This window comes from Copadichromis virginalis, linkage group LG7, assembly GCF_057382275.1.
Source record: "Copadichromis virginalis isolate Kocher_CV1m ecotype Utaka linkage group LG7, C_Virginalis_male_GT1.1, whole genome shotgun sequence".
In the NCBI taxonomy this organism is placed as follows: Eukaryota; Metazoa; Chordata; class Actinopteri; order Cichliformes; family Cichlidae; genus Copadichromis; species Copadichromis virginalis.
Window position 1 is genome coordinate 1,717,007 of NC_140624.1, and position 27,271 is coordinate 1,744,277.

A 27,271-nucleotide genomic window follows, 5' to 3' on the forward strand; every position below is an offset into this window, starting at 1 on the left:
AGCAAACTGCTGCTGAAGCTGAACCATCACCTCACTGAGTGAAGAAATGGCACATTTTTGCTAAACATGCAGAAACAGATGCACACCCATACAACTTATGGTAAACTGAGCTGCCTTGTATGAACATATGTTGAAGATGCCTCGTTCTGTTTTCTCTGAGGCTGCTGTGCCATTTGGAGCAAACATGAATATAAAGTTTGCAGCATATCTAGTCACTGGAAATTGTTTGCACTGTTTATATATTTATATTATTTACTGCAGGTATTGGTGAAAAAAGCTTTATGTTGTGAAAATCTGAAACCTGGAAATTAGAATTGTTGTGCCTTATTTTGTTGTTTTTACATATATTCCTGTTGAAAATACTAAAATTTGTATATTTATTTATTTTTGTTTGTCTGATAACATTTATTTATAAAATACATCGGACATTTCAAACAGTTACTCGCTACTTGAGTAGTCTTTTTGCCAAGTACTTTTTTACTCTTACTTGAGTAACTTTTTTGACGACTACTTTTCACTTTTACTTGAGTAATAATAGTTTAAGGTAATGCTACTCTTGAGTACAATTTCTGGATACTCGACCCACCTCTGACTGGTAGTAACAGGTAAATGAACTTTTTTTTTTTAAATTATTTGAATATATATGAGTGCTTGTGTATGAATACACAAACAATACACACATGCTTTCAATTGTGTGATTTAAGTGATCTAGTAGCTCTGTTTTGGAAGTTCAGTTAATGCTAGAAAAGTGATTTGGAGTTTGTACGTGTTTTGTCTCTAGGGGCCACCGTAAATATTTATATATAAACATATAGAAATAAAACCACTTTTTTTTTACATTAGTAGTTCCTTTTGTGCATAATTTTATATTATTGTTAATAAATTAATTAAAGCAACAAAACAACCTGAAGAGCCGGTTTAGAGCCGAAAGAGCCGGCTCTCTAAAAAGAGCCGGAAATCCCATCACTAGTCTGTGAGCGCAGAACGTGCTCACAAAGCAGCAGATTGGGGATGACGTCACACACATGGGTCCTCTGTCAGAATATAGGAAAACCCGGACATTTTTATCAATCTCGAAAATCCCCCACGGACAGAACGTGAAAAGAGGACATGTCCGGGAAAAAGAGGACGGTTGGTCACCCTGCTTTAGATAAACTATTACTAAGCTAGCTAACAAGCTAACTTAGCATGCTCCTGTTAGCTGTTTACATAAAACAGAATAAATACAGTTTAACACATTCTGATGAATCCTTCAAATAAATAATTTGTTTGTTATGAATTTTTATTTGGAGTTTCCATTTAAATATTTCACACACAGGTGGAATACATGTTCAGTTTCTTTGACTCCCTGTAACGATACACTTTATTCTTTAAAAATAAAAATCCATTTAAAACAATTCACATTTTCAGCGGCCCACTTTCAAAAGCATCTAAGCACTGAGATCATGTCTTTGTCTTCACTGACAGCCGGTGTCGACAGGATTTTCTGCTTTAATATACGTGATGTGTGTTTCTATGCACATTTCTTAGAGTCCATTTAGCGTGCAGAGGTGCTTTTGGATGCCAGGCTTTGTTACAGCAGAGATCTTTTCACTCGTTGAACATCAATACTTATTTATCTGTCTGCAATCCCGACAGGCATAATGTCATCTGAACACACAGTTTGATCATTTCCAGTGCAAATGATTAAAAGTGGAAAACGGAATAAATTAAGAACACAACAGCAGCTGAATGCATGTATTCATCACTCCTTGGAAAAAAGTAATTACACTCATATTTATTATGAGGAACACAAATAAATGCTATGTCTAAAATGTACTGTGTACTCTCAAATATCATACAACTGTCATTTTTAGTGCAATTTCATTTGTTTACACCACAACTTGCTTTCCGTCCCTTTTCCAAAAGCTGCATGGAGAATGAAATTATCAAATGTTAGCCTGCAAGTGTATAAGTGTGTGTGTGTATGTAAAAAAACATATATACATACATATATATGTATATATATATATATACATATGGGGGAAAAACCATGATGGTCAGCTTCACATCGTGGGCAAAAGCTGCAGATTTTCTGCACAAGTTGTGATTTTGGTTGAGCGCCGAGGTACTGAGGCGCGGCTACACGATGCAGCACGATGTTGGTCGTGGCCTTGCTGCAGGCAGCGCTGCAGCTGACCTCCTCACTAATGCTACTAAAATTTGAAGCTTTTGTCAGACTCTGTATGAATAGCGGGGCTTTTAGGCTCACAAGCTAACATTATCCTTCTGCAGTGCATCTTTCTATGGTGCTTTCCAGTCCACCACTTACAGCTGCTGCTCTCTACATTCCTATGGTCATTGCAGTTTCTCACAGTTCTGTACAGTATTGCACAATTCAAGTTCATCTACTGCCTCCAAACAGTGGTGAGGACTAATATTCGATGTCCAACGTCATAATCTGTCATAAACTGTCGTTATCCAGAGTAAATAAGACGCATTCCTTCAAGCAGGTAAAAGATTCAATTATCAAGTAATCACCCCACCGTACATTCAGTGAAACAAAGTCAAAGTAAACACCGGCTCCTGGACAGCTGACGAATTCTTCGTCTCCTTGTGGTTTTGGCGTAGCCCCCTGTCCTGACTTTGGTTTTTATGCATGTGTAGCACTGAGCACAGATACAAGTGCAGCAACACTGTGTGACCACTCGTCTCCAAGATGAAAGATTACGGTTTAAAAATGCTGTCATTCATTTACTGAGCAACCCAGTGCTGGCTATTTACAAACAGGAAATCAATGACCCACTGTTGTAACTAGAGATAAATGACTAGATATACCGATTGTGCAAATATGCCGTAGTGTCCAGTGTAGATTTTGTCAAATGAGAATCTGTCTATTAAAACTTAACACTTAAATCAGACAGAAGAGAAATAACCTAATCCCAGGCTTCACGTTGGGACTGTGCAAAGATGGGTGTTACCTTCTACTGCGATAGATTTCAGAGAGCCTTCTTTATGGATTTTAACACAGCCTGATAGAAACGCGAACACGCTTATCTCTCTGAAGGATATGATTTTTTTCAAATGCCTAAAGTATACCTCAAAATCTACACTCCTACACAGACTGAGAAAATCACATAAAATCTGCCAAAGTTTGTTCTTTGATACAAATACATCATATTCTTAATAAGGATAAACTAATAAAAAATATTCATCTGTCGTGAAATCTTTATAGGAAGAAAAAGTCACCTCTCCAAGCAGGAACTCCCTCTCACACAAAGACTAAAGTGCAGGAGCCAAGAATGCACCGTCTGCATCCATCCGGCTTAATATCAGAGTCTAGATGTAAGGCTGTCGTAATGCTCTTCTGTGATTGGTTAACTGTGAAAATCATAGTCACTAACATCTTTTTTCGCCATGTGGGTATCGCTCACGCCCACAGATCAGACAGCTGATAGATCCGATGAAGTCAAAAAACCAGGAAGTAAAAGCTTTGATCAAAACGACTGCAGAGACCTTTTTCTGTTGTAGGCATGTGGATGTTTAAAGAATAAAATCAAAGTCACTTGTAGGAAATAGCCTGGCAGGGCCTGGGGCTCAAACTGGTGCCCACTGGAGTACAAAGCGTAACGGCAGCGTCTGTGACCTGCAGACACAAACAGGAGAAAGGAGCGTCAGAAACTGAGCACACAGTTTTCAGTCATCGGTGTGGCATCACGTTCATTTTCTTATTAAAAATAATGCAGATGAGGTTACAAACCTTTACATTACAAAAAACGTCTAGTTTTATAGAAAAGCAGCCTGAACGCTGAAAGCTCTGCCTCCCGTTCTCCTTTAAACGAACCAGAAGCGGTCTGCGAGCGAGGAGCTCTGTGCTGATGTGGTGCTGCGAAGTCTTTGACATAAGGGCCAATCTGATTATTCAAGGATTTTAAATTCAGTTCCAGATTTAACAGGAAGTCAATATGGGAGAAATATGCTCTCTGTTTCTGGCTGGGTATCATCTGAGCAGCAATGAAAATGTATGCTGATGATACTGCCTGAGGGAAGCATGTATAATGTAAACAGGGCCGGCCGCGGCGCAGAGCCCACTGGAACCCCATAATTAACCTTAATTTGTGAAGAAGACTCCCCATTTATATTAAAAATTGGAGCATATTAAAGAGATTTGGTTCATCCGCTGCACGCAGTACATTTAAAGCCTACAGCATGCTAATCTCTGTAATAAAATATAAAGGTTTGAGGTGTCAACCTGAGGTCTAGCAGGCTCTAAGAGTATCAGCTGTAACCTTCACTAAAGCTGTTTCTGTGCTGCGATCAGCTACTCTTTCAGGAGTTTGGACATGTGGGTCAAGTGATGTCTTTATAATAATGGTTTCATTCATGCAAGCATTAAAGCCACTCAGTTTATTTAAAAGTGACAACAACTATTTATACTTTCAAGAGGTCACCATAGCAGGTACCTCCACAGATCTGATGCAGCAGATTCTTAAACTTCCTCCCTGACACATCCCAAAGCAACGTGAGTCTCCTCCTGAGCCCAAACCAAGGATTCAGCCGCCCCCTCAGTCCCAGGTTGCTTAACTAACGATCTACGAGGTCGATACACAGAAGCTAAAATGTTCTCGTCATCCAAAGACTTCTGAACCTCTGAAGTCTGATTCTGACCACACGGTGGCAAACCTGAACAGGAATCAGAGAGCAGGTCTGCTGTGTGCGAGCAGCGAGGAGCTGTGTCACGATTTTTATATCTGTTAATACATTACAATGTTTATTTTCAGTGTAATACCAGGGGGATCTATGAACGAACAATGAGAAGCTGTGTCTCATTGTGTACGGGCAAAAAGTCTATTTAAATCACAAAAAGTTATCAAAACACTTTCCAGCAGCTAAACGAATACGATTCAGTCAGATGCAGCATGCGTGTGGTTTGTGGCTGATGTGAGAAATACGCTGATTAAATCATTTCTTCGTGACGTGACAACACTGTAAAAAACAGTCCTGCATTCGTGCACAAAGAAATGGATTTGTTTGACAGTTCGATTAGTCTGATGATCCTCTGACAATATGAAGCTGCATTGACATTAGTCTTAAACAAGAGACTTTTACCTTTCACCTCAGAAAGGACTGTTCACGGCACAAATTCACTGTTCTTCACAGCCAGCGGCTGGAAAAGCCTCGACTTCCTGGTTCTGGAACATGTACTGTGAAAATAAACATGCACACGTTAAAATAAATCCCAACAGAAACGTTTCATATTATATCAAACAATTTGTTTACACAACAAATATGTGAGGACTGCACTGTACAAAACTCAGTATGAGCTAATAAATCATTCACTCATTCATGTTGTTATGAAATATCCATGCTAATAAACACCAAGGCTGTAAATGCTGGGAACAGAAAAGATTATGAACAAACGTGGCACTAAAGGGAGCTTTGAACATTTAATAAAAGGTTGTAATTTTAGTGGCTTTAAAACATCCAAAATACACCAAATCACACTTTATGTGTTCTTCATACAAAACTCTGAATTTTATGTATTTATAATTACTGAATAATCTCAGCTCAATTTTATTTACAACAACCAACTCGATGCACTTTATACTGTAAGGTAAAGACTCTACAATCACACAGAGAAAATGTCAACAATCAAGTGTTCTCATCTAAATTGAAGAGGAACAGAAGCAGGATGAAGAATGAATTAAGACTCAGACCACAAGTTAAAGTAACAGTTGTATTAAACAGAACTAGCAGGGCTCCACAGCTGGTCTTTGTGTCTTCAGTCAACATGAGTGGGCTGTGGGGGGGTATCTGAAGCCACCCGTGTTGCACATGTGAAAACACTGTAATTATAAGACAGTTTAACAGAGTGCAGTGCTGGGGTTTTGTGTTTTTGTAGGATAGCAGGAACATTCAGGGTCAACAATTAGGAAAAGGCAGTTAGCAGTGGTTGATCTGAAAAAACACTTCAGATCAACATGTCTGTGAAGGTTCTCAGTCATCCAGGTCATCGTAGTCAAGGAGCTTGCAAACAAAAGCGTCTGGACTTCTTTAAGTTGCTTGAAGACGTTTCACCTCTCATTCGAGAAGCTTCTTCTGGCCAATGTTCACATTTTGGACAGAGATGGTTTGAAAGAGGAGTGAAAGAAGCCATCTATGTCCACTGTGAGCGACCATCTTTGAACAGAGGCGGGGTTTACGACACCAACTCTCTGCCATCTATAATCCAGTTTTGAGATCCTTCCCAGACACCTTAACGCCCACTCACATCCTGGGCCATCTGACCTCAGGAAATCACATGATAAGGTGGGGCCAGGTTTCACAATGAGCTCACCCGAAACTCTGGCTGATTGGGACCCACACCCAGTTTCACACCTTGGCTCAGGCGATTAGAGGATCATCAGGGGGTCCTTTTGTCCCTCTGTGGGGGGAAACTCCCACTAGGTTTATATCTGGGACTCTCCACCATTTGACCTTAGAACTGAAGAAGCTTCTCGGATGAGAGGTGAAACGTCTTCAAGCAACTTAAAGAAGTCCAGACGCTTTTCTTTGCAAGCTCCTTTGACTTCAGATCAACATTTCATGGCACTAGGTTACCATGTGACCATTCTTCAAGGCAATTTTTAAAAATGCAGATCTCTCAAAGTGGGTTTTTAAAAAGCCAGATGTTGGTGACGATGTATCGAGAAAGAGGGCTGCACCTCTGAGGCACGAAAGTGGGGGAAAATCTGACTGAAGAAACTCCAACAATAGTGACCGAGGAGAAAGCCAGAAAAGGCACAGCCTTCCAAAGTGTTCCCAAAACCTTCACTGTTTGAGCTGGCAGCAGACATTTAGCCAGAGTTGGGTTGGTCTGCAGTGCATGGACAAATTATGTTTATTTACTTCAAAAGAAGTTTCAACTCCAGCAGACACACGAGCAGGTTTCCCCTGCTGCTGTAGATCATTCCAAAGTATCATGGTGACTGATTGATGAGAACCCCAAGGCTTGAGAGGAGAGAAACTTTGTGCTACAGGGTCTGAACATACTCATTTTTACCCCCACACAAGAGTGCTGGCACCACAGGAAAGGCTGAGATGCTTTACAAAATAAGAGACTGGGGAGCTCCGGTGTCAGAGTCAGTTCATCATCACAGACTGGAGGCTGAGCAGGAACCAGTGTTTTTAAAATGTTCACAGGAACCAATCAGCAGGTGACACATCAATAGACCAGCCCATGGGATCAACCAATCAGGAGGAGATCTGCAGAAGACTCTCAAAGATCCTCAAAGGTGGAGAGGTCTCATACAAAACATCACTAAACTCCGGTGAATATGAGGCTGTAAGAAGAATATTTTGTCCTCCTGCAGCTGCTGGTAGTGAGAGCTTCCCACAAGGTGAACGGTATAAAAACATCTGGAGTTTGTATCAGAGTCACATTCTGCTTCCTTAAGTGTCTCTGTCACAGAGCAGTATGGAGCTGCTGTAGTAAAGCTCCACCTGCTGGGGCTTTTTCACACTGCACTGATGTGACTGATCCTGTTACAGCATTCACTTTGTAGCTGATCAGTGTTTTCACACTGATGCACATCATCATAGTGAAACTGAAGCACTTGTGTTGCTGTGCGGAAAAATGTCTAAGAATCAGATGAACATTGAATTTAATGTTACTGAAACTGGAAATAAAATAGAAGATGAAAGTCTCTCCATCATCGCCACGTGCTTGCTCGTAGGGGATTGTTGGGTCTTTTCAATATTATTGAGCTGGTTTACCTCCCAGTGACTAAAGCTTTGAGAGTCACATGACTAAACTTACTGGTTTGAGGTTGGGCTCCATCTCTGTGAAGTTCCACTCAGTCAGAGGCAGACTTAGACTGAAAGGCTAGAAGAAACAGGGGGGAAGCAGCATAATGATATGAATACAATAATACACTCCGCTGGCTGCTGTCTATAATCATTAGGGATGGGTACCGGTATCATGGCACCGGTTCTGACATAAACGGTAGTAACCAGACCGAAAAGCAGCGCACATTTCGGTGCTTTATTTCTTCTTTTTTTTTTACTGAGATGTCACACACTTTGGATTCTAGCCAATCATTTTACGTTTCCGAGGATAGTAGGCGGGGCCAGGTACGTACGTTCTGTTAGAGCAGAGCTACAGATTAAAAATGTCCAAGGCAAAGCGGTCAAAGTCTGGCTGTACTTCACAGCAAAAGATGCAAACTCAGCAGCAACAAGTGTTTTAAGCTGATACTGTGATACTGTCAAAGGAGGTAACACCTCGAATCTGATGAAACACCTGGCGACGCATAGCGTTTTTTTAAAGCCGAGAAATGCGCCGTATTTGATAGCTTGCTGCGAGACCTCACACCGAGCACATCTACTGCGGGTGTGGTGCCTGTTATCGGACCCGGAGTTAGCAACATCCCCCAAAAACCCGAAGAGGAGAGTCCTGGCCCCTAGCCCTGCCAGTGTAGCAGGAATGATGAGGATGATGATGCAGCAGCAGCCGTTCTTCTCTGCGTGAGTAGCTTAATGTTGTTCGTGTGTAATTTACGTTGAGTAGGCTAACCACGTTATTACATTAATGCATGTAAGGTGAACTAGCAAACACCGTCGTAGTTACATGCGGCTGTCCTCTTGTTTGATGGCAGATACTCCCTTCACCCTGGCCAAAAAGGCTAAAATGACCAAAGAAAAAGTGGAAAACAGCTAAACTTTGGACAAAGTTTGTTTTTTCCATTGTTTAAGCACTGCTTCCAGCCAAGAGTGATGCCATAAATCCCCCATAGCTGCAGAAAAGGCTAACATTGTTATCTTTTTACAAAAAAACAGCTGAACATGAGAGGTTTTTGGACAAAGTTGGTGTTCTTGATTCTTTAAGCACCGGTTCGAGCACCGTTTAAGCACCGGCACCGTTTCAAAAGTACCGGTTTGGTACTGGTATCAGATAAAACCTAAACGATACCCATCCCTAATAATCATCAAACTGACATCGGTCAGCCTGATGTCGCAAATATCTACTGACATCCATGACAGCACTGGTCCCAGCTTCCACAGCGTTTTGCTGATGGCTCCTAAGAAGCAGATGCTGCAGCTCCTCCAGACTCATGTCCACATTCTCCACTGTGTCTGCAACCTCAGCTCTGCACACACACATGGAGGATGTGTTATACAATTCATACACCTCACAGTATTTTCTGTTGCATTACATTTTTCATGACTTCGTCCACCTGTGAGCACCTACCTCTCCAGAGCAGGTCTCTTGCTCCTCCTCTCCAGCATGGAGCCTACAGAGCCCCTCCCCTCCAGAACAGATTGGACCATTGCAACAGGAAGGACAGGTGGTTCAGAGGAGCACACCTCACACGGGGAGGTCAACGCTACAGCCTCTCCTCCCGGTACACTGCTTCCTTTTCCTCCCCCTCGTACCCCTGGACTCACAGGCTCCTCTTTGATCAGCATCATGCACTTCTCCCTACAAGCAGAGTCACACGTTGTGTGTTAAAAGTAGCTTTTAATAGTGAGCCAAGAAAGTCACACATGGATCTCCTACCTAGTCTCATCAGGCTGCATCTGCAGAGCCATGCTCGCCTGAGACATATCAGTAACATCGGATATAATCGGTCCTCCTGCAAGTCCGCTAGCAGAGCAGGAAGCAGTATCACTGGATGGCTGAGGGCAAAGAGGAGAGGACTGTGATGCATGTTTGCTCTAATAAATTTAGCACCAGTGAAGTTGAAGATTTTCAGGATGCTTGTATTTAGTTAAAAAAACAAAACAACACACAACCTAGAATCTGTTCAAACATATCTGGTTGTGAGCCCACATAAATGCTTTTGGTTCCTGAAAACAGTTGAAGTCAGAATTTCGTTGGACTCGTTTAGACCTTTTTTCAACTTCAACACTTCTGTGATTGTTGCCTTTGCAGCAGAGCCTGTATGTAACAGTCCTTTACAGACTCATGTGTTTGACCTCGGACTGCAGTGAAGCACATCGGTGGCCCCCTAAATCTGTCACTGCACATTGCTTCCCCCTAGTGGTGACGTACAGTAACAGCTGGATTGATGGCGCTGGAGTGTTAGGATATGTATTCAAACAGATGAGGACAAAATGATTAACCCCTCCTATTAAAGGTTAAAAAGTGCATCAGTTATAAACACGCTTGTCTAAAATGGAAAAAAATAATTGTTGATGTTCATAAAATAGGAGATGGATCCAAAGTTATCATTCCAAGTATCATGAACTGGAGTGAGAAGTTTCATCAAAGAAAGCTGGACAGTAAAGAGCCAGTCTGTCAGAGGTAGGAAGCAAAAGATTTCAAAGAAGGAAACTAGTGAGAGATGTGTTTACAGCAGAAGAACGACCGAGACACTGGTGAATGACTTGGCCGAGTTGGGAACTGAAGTCTCAAAGAAGATAATCACGAGAAGCCTGCACAGGAACAAAACTCCACTTCTTCAGAAGAGACGTCTTCAAGCCAGAAGACTTTGGTCAGATAAGACAAAACTAGAGCTCTTTGGCTAGAAACACTACTTATATCTGAAGAGGCCTCTCCTGTTTGAAGAGCCACCTCCACAGGACAAGACTCAGTGGTCCATCTGCATCTAAAGGTCAAAGGTCACTCTTTTGAGGACGCCAGTGTTCACATCTTAGACAGAGAGGACAGATGGTTTGAAAGAGGAGTGAAAGAAGCATCTATGTCCACTGTGAGCGACCATCTTTGAACAGAGGCGGGGTTTACGACACCAACTCTCTGCCATCTATAATCCAGTTTTGAGATCCTTCCCAGACGCCTTAACGCCCACTCACATCCTGGGCCATCTGACCTCAGGAAATCACATGATAAGGTGGGGCCAGGTTTCACAATGAGCTCACCCGAAACTCTGGCTGATTGTGACCCACACCTGTTTTCACACCTTGGCTCGTGGGATTAGGTAGAGGATCAATAGGGAGTCCATGACCCTCTTGGGGGAACACTCCCACAGGGCTTAAATCTGGGACTCTCCACCATGAGAGGTGAAACATCTTCAAGCATCTCCAGATGCTTTTCTTCCCAAGCTCCTTAGACAACCCCAAGGACACCATTCCCACAGTGAGACACAACTGTGGGGAGTCGGGAAAGATAACAGAAGATTTTGAAAGAAAACCTCAAGCACTCCACAGTGAAGAACTACCTGCAGAAGGCCAAAGTGAATGTTATTGAATGGCTTGCACAATGCACTGATTTAAATCCCACTGAAGTTCTTCAGACTGAGGTAAATGCAAGAAGAGACCATCAAACATGGAGAAGCCTGAGAGCTTAGCCAAAGAAGAATGGGCTGTGATATTTCAGGCGATGTAGGTGCGAGTTGCCAAAACCTACAACAAAAGAATAGAATCTATTATCCAGCAAAAATGATATGATTCATTATTAGTATCAGAGGTGCTAATGATTCTGTCCTCATCTGTATAATAAATTATGATTTAACACAGTAGCTGTCATGGTTCTACATTTAGATTCATCAGTATTGGGAAGTGTGTATGTACTCGATCAGTTGGTTTTAAAGGTCATTTTAGAATCGCACATAGCCGAGCACTTAGGAAGGCCAGCTGTTTACCTCACAGCTGATTTGACTGCATGTTGCTACCAGCGCTGTTTGTGCTGAATGTGGAAGGTCAGCAGCAGCACAGCAGATTATTAATTATAGTTCCCAGTAAAATGTGTCCACACGGTACTTTCAACAAACTGAAAACCAGACTTGAGGTGTGTCGTTCTCACCGACTGGATGTAGAAGGGCTCGTGGATGGCTTCCATCTGGTGACTATGGCTGAACTTGGAGGCAGGAGGGCTGGGAGAGCCATCGTCCAACATCAGAGGCCTGGAGGAAGCGTTATTGTTTCACTAAGTTATAAAACAGTAGTAATATCAGCTACGCACAATGATCATCAATGTACTAATTAACAAATGGTTAATTGGTGTGACTGGAGCAGACGTCTGTTTGTCTGTGGTGTTTACACTGAAACCTGCTGAATGCTACAGTTCTTTTCGATCCGTCTTTGTTACACGGCTTCATGTAATTAACAATGCTGTGTCACAAGATTCAGTCTTTCAAGAGCTCATGTGCTCCTTCGGTTTTGTATTTATTAACCAACAAGTCCATGCAGCAAACACATGGTTGTGTGTGTGTGCTTTATATCCACGGATAATAATCTCAACACTGAAGGGCAAAGTCAGCTGGCAGCAGCCAGTGGTGTGCTAGACCCCACCTCCACTGTTTTAAATCATTAAACTGGACCTCTGTGATGTGTATGTGGAATGTTTTTAATGGATTAACCAACAAACTGTATGCTTGTCTGTGGTGATACAGACCATCCAAGGAATCTGTGCTTCAGTTTACATGCTAACACTGTAACTATGATGGCAAACATGCTAGACTTGTGCACATGTTAAGACCCATGCAGAAATGAGCTCGAAGCTTTTTTAAAAGGTTAATTTTGGAGCAAGGAAACTTGCAGTGAGAGTAGATGAACTAGGACACAAAACCCAGATTGTGGAAGTGTATGAAAAAAAAGACACACATTTCTGCAAAGCATACATCTGAACTCTTCCCGACCCAGAAATACACATTTCTTTGGCACTTTTGTGTTGCGGCGTGCCGTTGCTTTCTCACGTCGGCCTCGTTCACTCTCAGTAACAAAGCTGAACCAGCATTTTACACACACAGCCTGTCGTGCAGGGTCGCGCACCCTGCTCTGCCTTCACTGTGTGTGTGTGTTTGTGTCTGACTGACTGATTCAGCACTTGTCTCCATTCACATCGCTTGTTGAGTTCGATTATTCAGTTTGTCAGCTGAGCCAGCCCTTCCCTCTGCCCCACTGTGGCCCTGTTTGTCTCACTTTTGTTGATTGCTCTACTGTGCGCCCGTGTGTGTTTGTGCACGGCTCTGTGTGTGTAGGTGTGTGTCTACTCACAGCTTTCTCTTTAGGCCCACAGTGCTGGGTGTGTTGGACTGCATCTGGCTGAACAGAAACTGAATCAGCTGGCAAAGACAGAACGAGCATGTGTGAATCAGCAGCTCACACAGGAAAACATCACCAACTCTCATTTTTACCTTCAGATATAAACAGAACAGGAAACTGAGAGACACGAGCCCTAACCTCCCCGCTCACATGTTCAGACGATGAACCTTTGTGTTTCTCAGGTCTGATGGTCTGAACATTTTCACTTTATAAACTGATTCATCTTTTTGTGAATCAGACATGCAGCAAAAGTGCTGATGCTTCAAGTAACAATCCAGTAAGCTAGCTGACGGTGTTAAAACAGCACTCTATCAAAGCAAAGGAAACAATGCTTTATGACGCCAGAACATTTACCTTCAACTCTAAAACAAAAAGTTCAAAAGAAATACTGTAAAACACTGTGATACAAGTGCCGTCGGTCCTGCATTCAAACGTCTCACAAATTTATACATAAATCACCTTAGCTGTGAAAAGAACTTCATTTACTTTCCACCACAGCGACGAACCCACAGAGAACAAACATCCACTGTGTAGTTTGAATAACGTCTGGAAGGAAAATTATATGCTGCCGACCTCTGGCAGGTTTCATCAGTTACAAAGATGCTGGAAGCTCAGCGATAACAGAAAGAAACGGTAACATCACCGAAATATAGCTTTGAAGTATTTGTTCAGTGTTTATTCCTTTAGAGTGGAAGATACATGTGAAATACAGAAGCGTGAATGGTAAATGGTAAATGGCCTGTATTTATATAGCGCTTTACTAGTCCCTAAGGACCCCAAAGCGCTTTACATATCCAGTCATCCACCCATTCACACACACATTCACACACTGGTGATGGCAGCTACATTGTAGCCACAGCCACCCTGGGGCGCACTGACAGAGGCGAGGCTGCCGGACACTGGCGCCACCGGGCCCTCTGACCACCACCAGTAGGCAACGGGTGAAGTGTCTTGCCCAAGGACACAACGACCGAGACTGTCCAAGCCGGGGCTCGAACCAGCAACCTTCCGATTACAAGGCGACCTCCCAACTCTTGAGCCACGACCGCCCCGTGAGTCAAACGTGAAGGCAAAAACTTTCATTACTTACTTTTGTATCTGTGTTTTACATAAACATATAAATGCATCATGAGTACCCATAGACTGACCTTGTTCATGACTTTCTGTTGCTGCGTGTGGTTCTGTCTCAGTGACACCACCTCCCGCCACAGCACCTCATTCTGCCTGCAAACGGAGGGGAAACACTGCAGAGATCAGAAAGGCGGAACGAGCAGAACGAATGCGAAACATTACAAGTACGACCTGAACGTTTTGTTATAGCCACCTCTTTATAGACTAATTACGTTTTTAATAAGCAGAGTTAAAAACTGGGTTTCGATGTGATGCAAAGAAAAGAGCACAGTCGATTCTTCCATGTAGGTTTTTTTCACTACTTTAGGTTCATTCAGGTTAATCTCACGAGCATGCGTGCTTCAGGCACAAGCAGTGTTTCATTTAACCTGTCAGGCATCAGTGCACAGCAGAAATCTTTCAGCCAAACATGCTCAACAAGTTTAATCATGTGCAATCTCTATAATGTATTTATGACTCTATTAGCTGTCTTTTCCTCCATTTGCCTAAAAACAATCCACCCTGAGGAAATGAAGATTCTGTCTTTGTTTTGTTGATGTGCAAAAGAAGAAAAGTTTAAATAGTTGTGTTGGTTAAATCCCAAATTTCCCTCAATGTGGAAATGTGTGCAGGGTAGCTAAAGGAAGCAATGGCGTCACGTCGACATAAACACACAGCGATGATGTTCATCATCCACCTGCTGACACACTGACTTTCTGTGATGGATGTCCACACCATTGCTCACATACATATGCACGCACCTGTGTTCACGTGTGCTCACCTTTCTGAGAAGATTACCAGTGGTTACCGATGTGTGTGTGTGTGTGTGTGTGTTAGTCAGGTGAGCAGGTGAACATTCTCTTCTCTCATTAACAAACAATACGGAGCACAAAGCAGCCACACAACAGGCACAGCAGCTCTGTTCAGTAACAATAGTGTGTAGAAAAAAAGTGAGGTCATCTACTTAGCAAGAGAAACAAAGCACAGGTTAGCTGCTGCTCTGACACAATCCCTGTCTTCAACATGGGCCAGCAATGTGTGAGTGTGTGGGTCAGATGACCACGAGCAGACATCGCTGTAGCATGGCTGTATTTATTTTACCAAAAACAAGTTCAGAGGACAAATAAAAAAAATGTTTTTAACTAGAAAAATGTGAAATATTTTTTCAAGGAGACAGAAGAGTCAGGAAGGGCATCGTTTCTCTGCCAGTGTAAAACTGAACAAGGACATTTTATGCAGCCCAACAAGCGTCAGTCATGTTTCTGGGCTCCACACACACATCATACTTTTCAGCTCCCTCAGAGGTTAAAATGTTAAAATAAATAAAAACAGGATCACAACGATCCAAAAGGGCTAACTGTTTTTATTTAGGTGTCTACGCTTTAATAATTGTTAGTTAATATGAAAGACTGTGCTTATATTCTTCCAGAGAACAGCACAACACTCTTCCACAATCACAGTAATTCACATTCAAATTTCAGTCAAATATAAACTATTAAACGTTTCTGTGCTTACACGTGTTTATGACTGTAATAATCTACAAATGTAGTTTTTGCACCTACAGTAAAATAAACAAAGTGATTTTGCAGAACGTCTGATGCTCCAGTTCACACTGGACTGAAACGTGTGTCTGAAACTTCAGGCTTTGAGTCAAAGGGAACTTTTTTCAGCACGTTTGTGCGAATCGTCTGAAGTTGAGTGTTTTTATTTTCTGCTGCACTAAAATCCCTTTTACCTAAAAATCTGTTGAACTTTTGAAACAGTGTCGCCTCTGTGACAATGACAAATCAAAATCAAGAAGGGGCGGGACTTGTGATATCAGTTCGCACAGACACACACAGACACACACAGACCCACACAAACACACACACCCACACAGACCCACACAGACACACAGACCCACACAGACCCACACAGACACACACGTCCTGTACTCACTGCTTCATGTCCTGCATCTGACACTCCATGTTGTCCTGTTGTGTCCTGAGAAGCTGGACTTCGTACAGCAGCTTACTGAGGTCCTCCTGACGAACTTTAGTCTCTTCACTCTTCACTATGGACACCTGAAAACATGATGCATTCTGGGTAACTCATTTCCAAACTAACATTGATGTTGTGTGTTCAGGTAAAAACACCTCAAATGATGAATAACTCCAGCAATTATCAAGCATCAATATCGGGTCCATTTTTCTCACTTTCCCACAAATGCAAAGGAAAAATCACATTTCTCATTTTTGAATGATTTGAATTATATGTTAAGATAAATCATAAGAACTTTGGCATAGAATTAATTTATGACAACAGAAATACTACAGTTCTACGGGCGTTTTACACGAATGGTAGTTCATGTCCACAAACTACACCAATGCTGTGTTTTCATGTCACGTTTTAAAATCTCCTTTATGTGAAAATTTGAACAGTGCTCAGTGAAAAAAGCTGCGCCTGAACTCTTGAAGTATGATGTTGTCACTGGATGTCCAGAGCTGAGGGAGATGGTTTGTTACAGACTGATATAAAAAGAAAACAATGATTTCTGTTTCTCAGATGTCTTTTTGTAAGAGAGAAATAAAATTTTTTGTGCAAAACCCCTCTCTAAACGTGCAGCTTCACCTAACTGGACCAATAGCAAGGTCTTGGACTTTGGTCAAAGCACCACACTGTTATTGGCTTTGATAGAAGCGTCGTCTAAGGAGCTTGAAAAGAAAAGCATCTGGACTGGATCTTAATAATTTTTATGAAGGAAAACAAACAATTTAGAATAATGAAGAACTCCTTCAGAGACATTGCTCCTATCTGCATCCATACCTTTCTTTTGATGTGTTCCAGCATGTGCTCATGTCCCTGGAGGAAGTACAGATGTTGGAACTCTGTATCGTCTCTCTCAGGTTTCACCAAACCACTCTGCTCGATGTTTACCACCTTACGAAAACCATCTATAAGCAAAAAGTAGGACTGATAAATAAATGGAGAATGAAGAGGAGAGGAGAGGAGAGGAGAGGAGAGGAGAGGAGAGGAGAGGAGAAACTCACACATGTTGAGTTGCCGGACGAAGCTTGCCATGTTGTTGTGTTTAAAATATTTGGGCAAAACCTCCTTAGCAAAGCGACCCTGGTCAAACACATGGAAACTAGTCCCAGTCTGAAACAGAGAAAACACAGAAATGCAGAATCAGTTTTCAGGATCTCTGTGCATAGCTAATCCAGCACTGAGAGAAATACATCATTCATGTGTGTACTAATCTGTACTGAATCGTTTTTGTGTTGCAAACATTAGCGTATGGCAGCTCAGTGTGACAGGAAACACCGCTGTGATGTACTTTTCCTCAGATCAACCAAAAACATGAAGAAACTGAAGATCAGGTTAACTTTTAGCCTTTTTAAATGTGTTTACACATTGAGTGCGGTTACCATCGTGCTGCGTTTGATTCCATCTCTGGATTTCACAGACATCCAGGTAAGCTCTTACAAGTAGCTGAGTTAACTTTAAATAATAATACGTTATGAGTTATTAAATAATACTAACAATAGGGAGTCATCTGGAAAACTGGCCGATGCCGGGGTTCGTCTACAGATGACTGATCCCAATAATAACACATTTTAATCAGAACTAGCAGTGAGTAACGCCAGTAACGCAGCGCAGCACAAACTCGGTGTAAACATGAAAGTAAATGTTTGTCTATTTGGGAATTTGGTGTTTTGGTCAAGCAGAGAGTCTGTCAGTGATAAAATGCAACATCACTGTTTGAAACCAGGTGAAATCAACGTTATATGGATGCTGCATGTATTGGGGAACATTAAATGAATAACAACAGAACTTTTACCCAGTTTTTGCCCATTTTTGTCCTTTTTTTTCTTACCAGCAGGTATAAATTTGTACATTTTACCGAAATTCCGAAATTTTTGCGTTTCCGTGTGGACGAGGAATACGGAGTTGGTCACGCAGCGTCAAAGGTATGTGCCTTTTTCACGTCACACTGTGGCCACGTTATTGTTTACAGGAGATGAATCGCAGAATGGCAGATAGAGACAAAATACTGTTAATCTGACTGTCTGCAGGTTTACACGCAGTTACTGTCCCTCCATTTACAAAGGCAGAGGCGTCACCGTGTGATTATTTTACGTGTACTTGTTTTTTTCCTGTGTAATAATGTTCAACATTGCTGTCAATACATTTTTCAAAAATGCCTCTCTGTGCAAAATGGGTGTAAAAACATAAACAGCTGTGGGATCCTGTTTGTCCGTGATTTGAACCGAGGGAACAAACTGTGGCAGGATCAGCCTGATGTTATTTGTATCCTGCTGTAACTTTACTGTATACAGAGCAAACATCTCCAACATGTCAGGAGCAGTTAGTCATTACAAGTGTTTGTGAACTAAAAATCAAGGATGTGGGATCCTGTTTGTCCGTGATTTGAACAGCCCAGCGCTGCTCCCGACACAGGGAAAACCAACCCTGCAGGGAGACCTACCTCAGCACCTGTGCAGGTGAAGCCAAAGGGCAGATTTGCTTCACCATATTTTCTAGACTTTGGCTCAGAATGAAGTTGGTTTGGAAACATATTCAGCGACGCTTCATCTCCTGCTTTGCGTTTGTGTGGGCGCCCCGTGCTAGCAGTGTCCAAGCGCCCCCCCCCCCCCCTTGCAATGGCTCAGCGCCCCACACTTTGGGAAGGTCTGCTGTAACTAAACGTTACACGCTTTGAAGGGGGTAACGCTTTTGTTAGCGGCTTTTGTTTGCATTTGTTAAAATAACTCAAACATGGATGAGCAGTGAGCTTTACATGCACAGCGGTGTTCTCGAGGACACATGGCAGAGCCTCTGTGCTGGATTTGTGATCATACTCGATGCCTTCACACTACACAAATAGATTTTTGTTACTATTTCAGATTAACAGAAATATTTACTTTACGATACTGTTCAAAGCTTTAGTCCACTGATGGAGTTACTTGTTACATAGGATCAATATCAGAAATGCAACTACTTAACAAGCTAAACAACCCAATAACAAAGCCTTGATACTGAAACCACTAAGTCACCACCAAATAAAGATCTTGCAACCGTACAATAAAGACATGTAGGATTTTTTGTACTGTTAAAGCTGCAACATCAGCTTCAACAGTTTCCCCAGAGCTTTAACAAGCTGGTCAGTCTCTCATAGACAACCTATGCCATATTCACTTCTTATATATACTGTACTAAAAATTAATATTAAGTAGTAACCATTAATATTAATGTAGATGTGACTCACGGCACTCCAGCAGATAAGGTGGTTGGTGTCTGGGTCCTCAACCAGGGTCCACAGCTTAGTTAGAAAGGCTGGAACATTACTAGTGTAGCTGCCATCCACACCAACCGCACCTGGAGACTCCTGCATAATGGCACCTGTCCGCTTCCAAGGCCTCTCACGAGGGAACAGAGTGTGCGAATGTATGAGGGTGAGTGTGTGTTTGTCTATATATGTGCACGCTCCCAGACTAGTCCATGTTTGAGAAACTCCTCTTCTGATGATCCCTTACTGATAATCCCAAGTTTGTCTCAGTGTCTTCGAGTCCATCTCAGTCAGCCGTGCGTCTCGCCGCGTGCTTCGTTTGTTTAATGAGTGTTTTTAAAATCTTCCTTCAGCCTGTTTTTCTCTTCCACTCTCCTCTCACTGTCCTCAGTACCACATCATCCATCCAGCTGAAAGCCATCACAGAAGGTCCATGTCAGCACACACACATGCACAATCCCGCCCCCCACCCCGGCCTCCCGCCCAGTCAAACAATACAGCATCCACACAAAAGCTTCAATAACACAGTGCTGTCCTACCATCAAAAGGCTACTGGTAAAAGTGAACAGCGTGCAGTGTGCCTTTATGTCAGCCAGAAAAGACAGAATTGATTCATTTGTGAGCATATCTTAAATATCTTTGTGTCATTATTAAGTACACATGTAACTCTTGTACAGTAAAACCACAGCAACAGACCAACTTTTTAATCATCTGAGTGAATCACAAACGAATGATGACTCGTGTCAGATATCTATCACTGTGGGTTTCATCTCAAGAGATTAAGTCCTTCTGTCGTTAAGTTCCAAAATCAGGCCACATTTTTAAAAGTACACAAAAAATTATTAGCAGTTCACCAGCAGATTCCCGTTTGACTAATGAGGAAGCACGCTCCGGCTCCCCGGAGGAGCCAATCATTCACCTCTAAACTATAATGTTGACCAAGCAGTAATGTCCAGGGCAGAAATATGAAGCCTACACAAAAGTGTCAGAAACTGCTGACACAAGTGTAGTCAACAGCTTTCTGCTAAACTTAGAAGTTGTTATGTGTGTGTGGGTTGCACACATACAGTTTATGGATGCAGCTTTCTACCCAGACTGCTAGCCTCAGTGGATAGCTTAGCACTCCATCCTCCTGTCCACATATAAATGGTAGCTTTATCTTCGTTTTGTATCTGAGTTTGTAGAATAAAGAACAGACTCATTAACTGATCAGTCACAGGTCAAAGGTCTTGACTATATTTGGTAACTGTTATCTCCAAAACCTCCAAAAAACAAAAAGTGCAAACTAATAGAAGACATCTTAGTGACCATGTCTGTCTTTCATGTTGAGGATGTAAAGGATAAATTTGTTAATGCTCAAAGACTATTAGCTATTGTTTATTTCAACTTCACACCAACAACCTCGCAAAAAACCCACACGTAGCATTTTGTGAAACTGAAGGATAATGAAGGGTAGCCTGTAATCTTCTGGTGGTTAGTAAGAACCAGAGAGACCATTTGACATCTTTTGTGCAGCAGCACAGAAAGCACGAAGGCTTCTGGTCTAACAAACCCTCCACTGACACTGAGGAAGTTTCTGCCCCTCCTCAAAAAGCACCGATGACAGGTTGGGGATGACGATGGTTCCCTAAAGAATACAAAGATGACCCTCATCACCTCACATATGCTTTCATACATTTTCCAATGCTGTAAATATACGTTATTGTAAAAACGATAACTGCTGCCCTCACTTTTCTCTCAGCTGTTTAGCACAGCAGTAACATTTTCTCAAATGTTTTATTCAAGAAAATTATTTCTGTTTCTTTCATATTTAGCTTGGCTATCGAGTACGCCATTAACTCAGTGTCTTTAGTAGTGCGGTGAAAAATGCTGAGGGGAGCAATATTAGCCATCCTCCGGACCTCGTGAATAACAGCCTGCATGACAAATATGACACTATGTTGTTACCACATCAAAGAAACAGCAGCATCCTTCTATAATACATTATTTCAGACTATGTAAATATTCAGGCTACATTTATTGTACCTGTTTGTCTTATTGGTGACTTTAAAGCAATGACGGGTTAATAGTCTGTCTAAATAAATAAATAAACAAAATTGAATCTACCTGCACACAGAGCATCTTCAAAACTGGCTTGATCCTTCCCATCCACAGCTATGTCTATTTCCTGCTGACAATGCTCGGAGAAACACAGTTATCTTTAAGCTGTGTATACAACCACAATTCCAAAGACGTTAGTAGCTGCACCTGGTGTCAGTTTGTCCTGGCTGACCGACGTCTGTTATGGCCTCAAAATACTAATTACAGGCCAATTAAAGGAGGTTAGTTAATGAGCAGATCTCCTTGCTTTGCATTCAAATGCTATGTTGGTGGTGTCCGTCCATCCATCCATCCATCCATCCATCCATCCATCCATCCATCGATCTTCTTCCACTTATCCGGGTTGGGTCGTGGGGGCAGCAGCATAAACAGAGAAGCCCAGACCTCCCTTTCCTCAGCCACCCCTCTCCAGCTTATCCGGGGGAACACCAAGGCGTTCCCAGGCCAGCCGAGAGATATAATCTCTCCAGCGTGTCCTGGGTCTGCCCCGGGGCCTCCTCCCGGTGGGACATGCCTGGAACACCTCACCCAGGAGGCGCCCAGGAGGCATCCTCATCAGATGCCCGAACCACCTCAGCTGGCTCCTTTCGATGTGGAGGAGCAGCTCTATCCTGAGTCCCTATCTCTAAGGCAGAGGCCAGAAACCCTTCAGAGGAAGCTCATTTCTGCCGCTTGTATCCGCAATCTCGTTCTTTCAGTCACCATCCACAGCTCAAACTGTAGGTGAGGGTGGGGACGCAGATTAACTGGTAAATTGAGAACTTTGCTTTTACACTGAGCTCTCTCTTCACCACAGTGGACCAGCACAGTGTCCACGTCACCAATCAGTCTGTCAGCGTCCCGCTCCCTTCTCCCGCACTCAACAAAACCCTGAGATACTTAAACTCCTCCACTCCGGGTAGGAACCCATTCCTAACCCAGAGTGGGCACTCCACTCCTTTCCAGCTGAGGACCATGGCCTCGGATTTGGAGGTGCTGATTCTCCTTATCGTCTACATATTTTGTAAATCTGGTTTTCATATCAGCCGGTACACAGCGAATCCTTGCAGGATGGTAACACATGTTTACCAAGCGTGATACCCCAAACTCACACACATTCCATCATCCCTGCAGGATTAGAGCTCTGCTGCCCGTATTATCACTAGGACTCCCCCTACCCACCACATCACCCCTATCCTGAAGCAGCTTCACTGGCTAGCGGTTAAACTTTGCATTAATTTTAAAATACTCCTTTATAGTCTATTATAAGGCTATTCATACCATACCTCTCTGATTTGGTACAGATCTCCATCCCATCCCGGTGCCTCAGATCCTCCTTTTCTCTTTTTCTTTCTGTTCCTTCCTTTCGTCTTCCTTTCACCATGGGAGGCAGGGCTTTTAGTCGCTCTGCCCCTCGACTTTGGAATTCCCTATGCCCCGACCTCAGAAACATCAGTTCATTCCCTCTTTTTAAGTCCACCTTCAAAGCCCACCTGTTCAAGATAGCCTTCTCTATATAACTTCTCCATGCTCGTAAACATTTTTTTTATTATTGTGTTTATTTCCTGTTTTTATGGCTGTATTGTTTGTTCTGTACAGTGTCCTTGGGTGTTTTGAAAGACGCTTTTAAATAAAATGTATTATTATTATTATTTATTATTATTAAGATGTCGTTAGTTTTGCAGGTCACAAAGCATCAAACATGCAGCTAATCCTTGGCTAAACGAGACACTGTATAAAAAGCATACCCTGCACCTCGCGCTAATTCATCAGGTAGAGGATTGCAACAAGCATGGTGTTTGCAGGTGGGTCAGTTCCAGCATAGTGACGGTGCGCAGTGAAAGCTGGTCTTCAGAAAACAACGAGCCGTCGTTTCCTCTCTTGATGAACAGACGAGAGGAAACGAGTGCGTCAGTGTTTTTTTAATCAGTTGTTTACACTGAAATGTTTGAGCAGGAGACAGCACACACACACACACACACACACACACACACACACACACACACACACACACACACACACACACACACACACACACACACACACACACACACACCTTGTCCAGTTCATCCAGGTTCCAGGTAGCAATCTATAAACGACGTGGTTTACCGGGAACTTTGCTCTTTTTGTTCTCTGTCAACTTCTCCAAATCTCTTTCATGGGCGATCTAACAGGAAAAAAGCTTTGATGAGCTGTTTCGATGACTGCACCGTGTGTCATGCTGACATGGATGTTTTTAAACACATGGATAAAACTGACTCACACTTAATACTGCAGGTGCTGTATTGTTGATCCTGTGTTGCATCATACTACGTCCAGTAAAATAACAGAATTTTGGGGCTTTTTCTTGCTTTTGGGGGAAATGTTTGAAAATATATGGAGAGCTAGCACTCAGTGCTTGTGTCATTTGTGCCTGATTCAAATGTGCCTCAATGTGGTCACATGTGGTCACCTCAACATTTCAATTTCAAGTGACATAATTTTAATTTTTAATACGAACATTTTCCTGGTTTGAATGAGAATATTTGATTTTTAATATAGTGGTTATACATGATTATTGATCATGTTCATCTAAGGAAGAGGTTTCACCTGTCAGCTCCTTCACTTCTACAGGAGTATATCATCAAACATATGACAGCTTTGCTATTGTCTCTGCATTAAAACATAAAATAAGGATTATTTACAAAAGTTTTGCAAATCAAAACTTTCCAAAACATAGCCTGAAATACTTGAAGGCTTTCGGGAAAGGCAGCGGGAAGGTGCGCACCACAGGAAGTCTGTACAGATGAAAAAAGTGATGAAATGTAATTTTACTGAAAGTCTTGTTATGGTGTGACCTTGTTTGCAGATTGTATTTATTCTGCATAATATTAGTGACAGCATGATATTCAGAGGCGTCACTATGAAAGCAGCTCACCGTGCCCCAGCGATTAATTTGGATGTCTCATGAAAAAGACGAACAGAAAACTTGATGAATTCATCCTCGTTGCTCAGCAAACAGAACTTGGCAGATGATGTTTGAGGCTCCAGTGTGGAACAGCAGCTGAAGGTCTGTGGTCCTACCTGGAGAAACAATGTGAACAGACGTTTTTAGTCACACACGTCATTAAAAACAGAGCAACAAAAACAATTAGTTACTCACTGCTGGAGAAAATCATACCAACGCTTTCCTGCAGAAGCTTCACAGCGTGCTGCATTTCTCCGAGAATCCTCTGCTCCATGGACTGTTTCCCCAGACCAAAGTTTCTCAGGGTCATCAGGCAGAAGCGTCTGTGCTCTAACCGGGACTGTAATCTGCTAAAACCACTCCTGGAGGGTGAGCTACATGCAAAAACGGAAACTTTTATCCCTTTAATTATGTTTCAGTAATTACAAGCACATCACCTGTTGTTCTCACTGCTACCACCAGATGGTGCCAGTGTAAGGAGTTTTGACATTCAGCATTTACTTTGTTTCACAGTATTTACATCACATTCATGTCACCACAGAAAGTATTCCCACTTAATTTATTTTAATCTTGCACTCCAACCACATGCAGACTAATACGTCTGCATTACATTTCCAGTGGCCACTGTTATCCGATGCAACTCTGAGACCCGAGGCTGTCATTGTGCTCTTACTCCTTTACCATTAAAATAACAAACGCAGGACCACAGCAGTTACATTTTCATAGTTTAGTGGTTTACACATTCACCTCACAAGCAAAAGTTATGCAGTTCAGTTCCAAACTTCGTTTGGCTCACGGCGAAGGCGGTCGCACTTTTCTCCTCTCCTCTTCCCCTTATCTTCGCTGCTTAGCCTCTTGTGTCCTTGTCCTGTCTCGTGTACTTTTCCCTGGAACACTCTCTCACAGTCTGTTCTCTAAAACCTAAAAGAGGAATTATGGATTTGATCAACTGGTCTCTGAATGCAATTGACACCCCTTTCTCAACGAGAAGTCTGGGCTCGGGTGAGCCTGACTGCTGAAGATATCTACCTATTCGGAACTATGGTAACAGGGTTCTGGCTGATCGGAGCTGGCTTGACCCTGACTTATCGAAGAATTAAGGAAGCGGAACCGGCTGTTCAAACCCCCACAAGGCTGCCCGCTGGGATTGGAACGATGGGACGAGGCGTGAGTTTCTCAAAATGGGCTCATTGAGTGCAGCACGGAGAAGATCTTGGAGAGGCTACGGCTGCTGTGAATACTCAGAATAAGATCTCTGAGTGAAAAACTGGATTACATCTGGAGGGGCTCGATCGAATAACACCTTTGAGCGCAAATTCGATCACATCTTGGGGAAGTGCACTGCGGTCGTGAGTTCTCAGAATCGGCTCTTTGAGCAAAAAGAACGACAACATCACGGAACGTAAGTTTGATAACATCATAGGAAGCTCGCGGCTCTCCAACGGGAGATTGAGAGACCAGTGTCGGACTGTAGAACAGCTTTGAAATTCATATGAGTTGTTCGCACTAAAGTAAAAACCATCATCACTTCATGCGGAGACCCCTTCGGCGCCAGCTGCGGCCTCAAGGCTGGAGCTGAACAACAACACCCTGATAATGACTGTGTTTAGACTGCTCCCCCCATTCCATGCAAGGCCACCTGGGTTGGCTGGCAGACTGTTTACTTAGCATGATAGGGCGAAGGACACTGTCTCAGCTGAACTCTGGACACACACACACACACACATACACTTACACTGATAAGCACACACTCATCCCCCTCCCTTTCCAAACGCCTTCGATGCTTGTTTCCTGCGGGGGAACACGGCGGGTCTGTGCGCCGCGCTGGAATGGTAGCGCTGTGCAGGGCGGCTGCTGTGTTCGCTTCGGATTACTCCTCACCCCCCACCCAATCCTGTGACTTGTCATGTCTTTCACAAAGTTGTGCTGTGGACATTTATGTGCTTTTTGTGCAGAGGAGTTTTTTTGTTTCCTGTTCTCGTGCTGTCCTACCATGGAAGCACAGCATGAGTAGAGGTCTCTTTTTTTCCTCTTGTACTTTCCCATTGTAGTGTATATTTCAGTGTTTTTTCTGTAACGCTACCGATCTCCGACCTGTATCCCCATGTGATGTCTGTATTGTGTGTGTAAGGTCGGGAGGGTGGGGTCCCATTTCACTGCAGGGCGACCTGCATGAGGCGAATAAAGCTTTGATTGATTGATTGATTGATTGATTGATTGATTGATTGATTGATTGATTGATTGATTGATTGGAAGAGACACAAATCCCTTGGGAGCTGTATCAGGAAGAGGATCTGGTGTAAAAATTGAGACGAGATGAAACATGTCTGCGGGGGCTGCATAAAGAGACAGAAAGTCACAGAAAGCTATCGTACCTTTCACTTGTGCAGCATGATTGTACATTAGGTGTTGTGGTCTGCCAGAGAAGTCAGCAGCTTTGTGGATCAGGGCCTCCTTTAAGGCCCAATGATAACAACCGCAGGCCTGGGACCAATAAAAAGGCTGTAGATGTTACCATAGTGTTCAGCCAGCTGGGGGAGATAAAGTGGCATGTTTTATAAAAATAGGGTATGAAATTCAGATTCAGTGCAATTATGAGACACTGTAACATTGATTTACAGTTGATTTTAAAAAGTTATCGTCGTCGTAAAGATTTAGTCCAAACGAGTGACCTTGTTTGGACTAAAATCACCTCACAGCAGCTCTGCAGAGCATTTTTATTCTTTTAAGTTAGATTTTTTGATAAATAACTGACCATCAGGTCACAGAGCCAAGCCCCCTCTGTTCTGTGAGGAGCTCAGCTCATCAGCTCGGGCAGACAAACAGCCGAGTGAAATAACTACCACGAAAAAAAAACCTTTGGCATATTCAACTCTATTTTCATTCATCTTTTAAGATATTTA

The 27,271-nt window shown here is 42.6% G+C and overlaps 1 protein-coding gene and 1 long non-coding RNA gene across 5 annotated transcripts in view; one reads left to right on the forward strand and one right to left on the reverse strand.

Moving 5' to 3' along the window:
- Positions 1–27,271, forward strand: part of LOC146704145 (uncharacterized) — an 88,981-nt gene that overhangs the window by 39,326 nt on the left and 22,384 nt on the right. The gene's annotated exons all lie outside the window — the stretch shown is intronic.
- On the reverse strand, positions 1,294–26,617 carry hsf4 (heat shock transcription factor 4). 4 transcript variants are annotated; one of them, XM_085461118.1, is made up of 18 exons: positions 25,116–26,617; positions 24,582–24,742; positions 24,339–24,484; positions 23,685–24,198; positions 23,478–23,588; positions 19,322–19,752; positions 17,103–17,211; positions 16,879–17,006; positions 16,012–16,136; positions 14,112–14,187; positions 12,916–12,983; positions 11,723–11,822; positions 9,518–9,636; positions 9,209–9,439; positions 8,990–9,107; positions 7,778–7,843; positions 5,089–5,183; positions 1,294–3,625 (listed from the first exon to the last, which is right to left on the reverse strand). In XM_085461118.1, the coding sequence occupies exons 6-17, from the start codon at positions 19,445–19,447 to the stop codon at positions 5,124–5,126; spliced, it is 1,326 nt and encodes a 441-aa protein (XP_085317244.1). In that variant the 5' UTR covers positions 19,448–19,752; positions 23,478–23,588; positions 23,685–24,198; positions 24,339–24,484; positions 24,582–24,742; positions 25,116–26,617; the 3' UTR covers positions 1,294–3,625; positions 5,089–5,123. The 4 variants fall into 4 exon arrangements, with proteins under 4 accessions (XP_085317244.1, XP_085317245.1, XP_085317247.1 ...); XM_085461119.1 differs by having other exon boundaries at positions 23,478–24,198; XM_085461121.1 differs by lacking the exons at positions 23,478–23,588; positions 23,685–24,198; positions 24,339–24,484; positions 24,582–24,742; positions 25,116–26,617 and adding an exon at positions 22,708–23,452.

What these genes read in the sequence shown, in the direction of transcription:
- hsf4 (XM_085461118.1), bottom strand. Translation starts at nt 19,447, where the DNA reads ATGCAGGAGTCTCCAGGTGCGGTTGGTGTGGATGGCAGCTACACTAGT. An exon ending in AACAGAAAGTCATGAACAAG is followed by an intron (nt 12,984 to 14,111) that starts GTCAGTCTATGG and finishes TGTCTTTGCCAG; the next exon opens with CTGATTCAGTTTCTGTTCAG. An exon ending in AAGAGACCTGCTCTGGAGAG is followed by an intron (nt 9,108 to 9,208) that starts GTAGGTGCTCAC and finishes GTGTGTGTGCAG; the next exon opens with AGCTGAGGTTGCAGACACAG.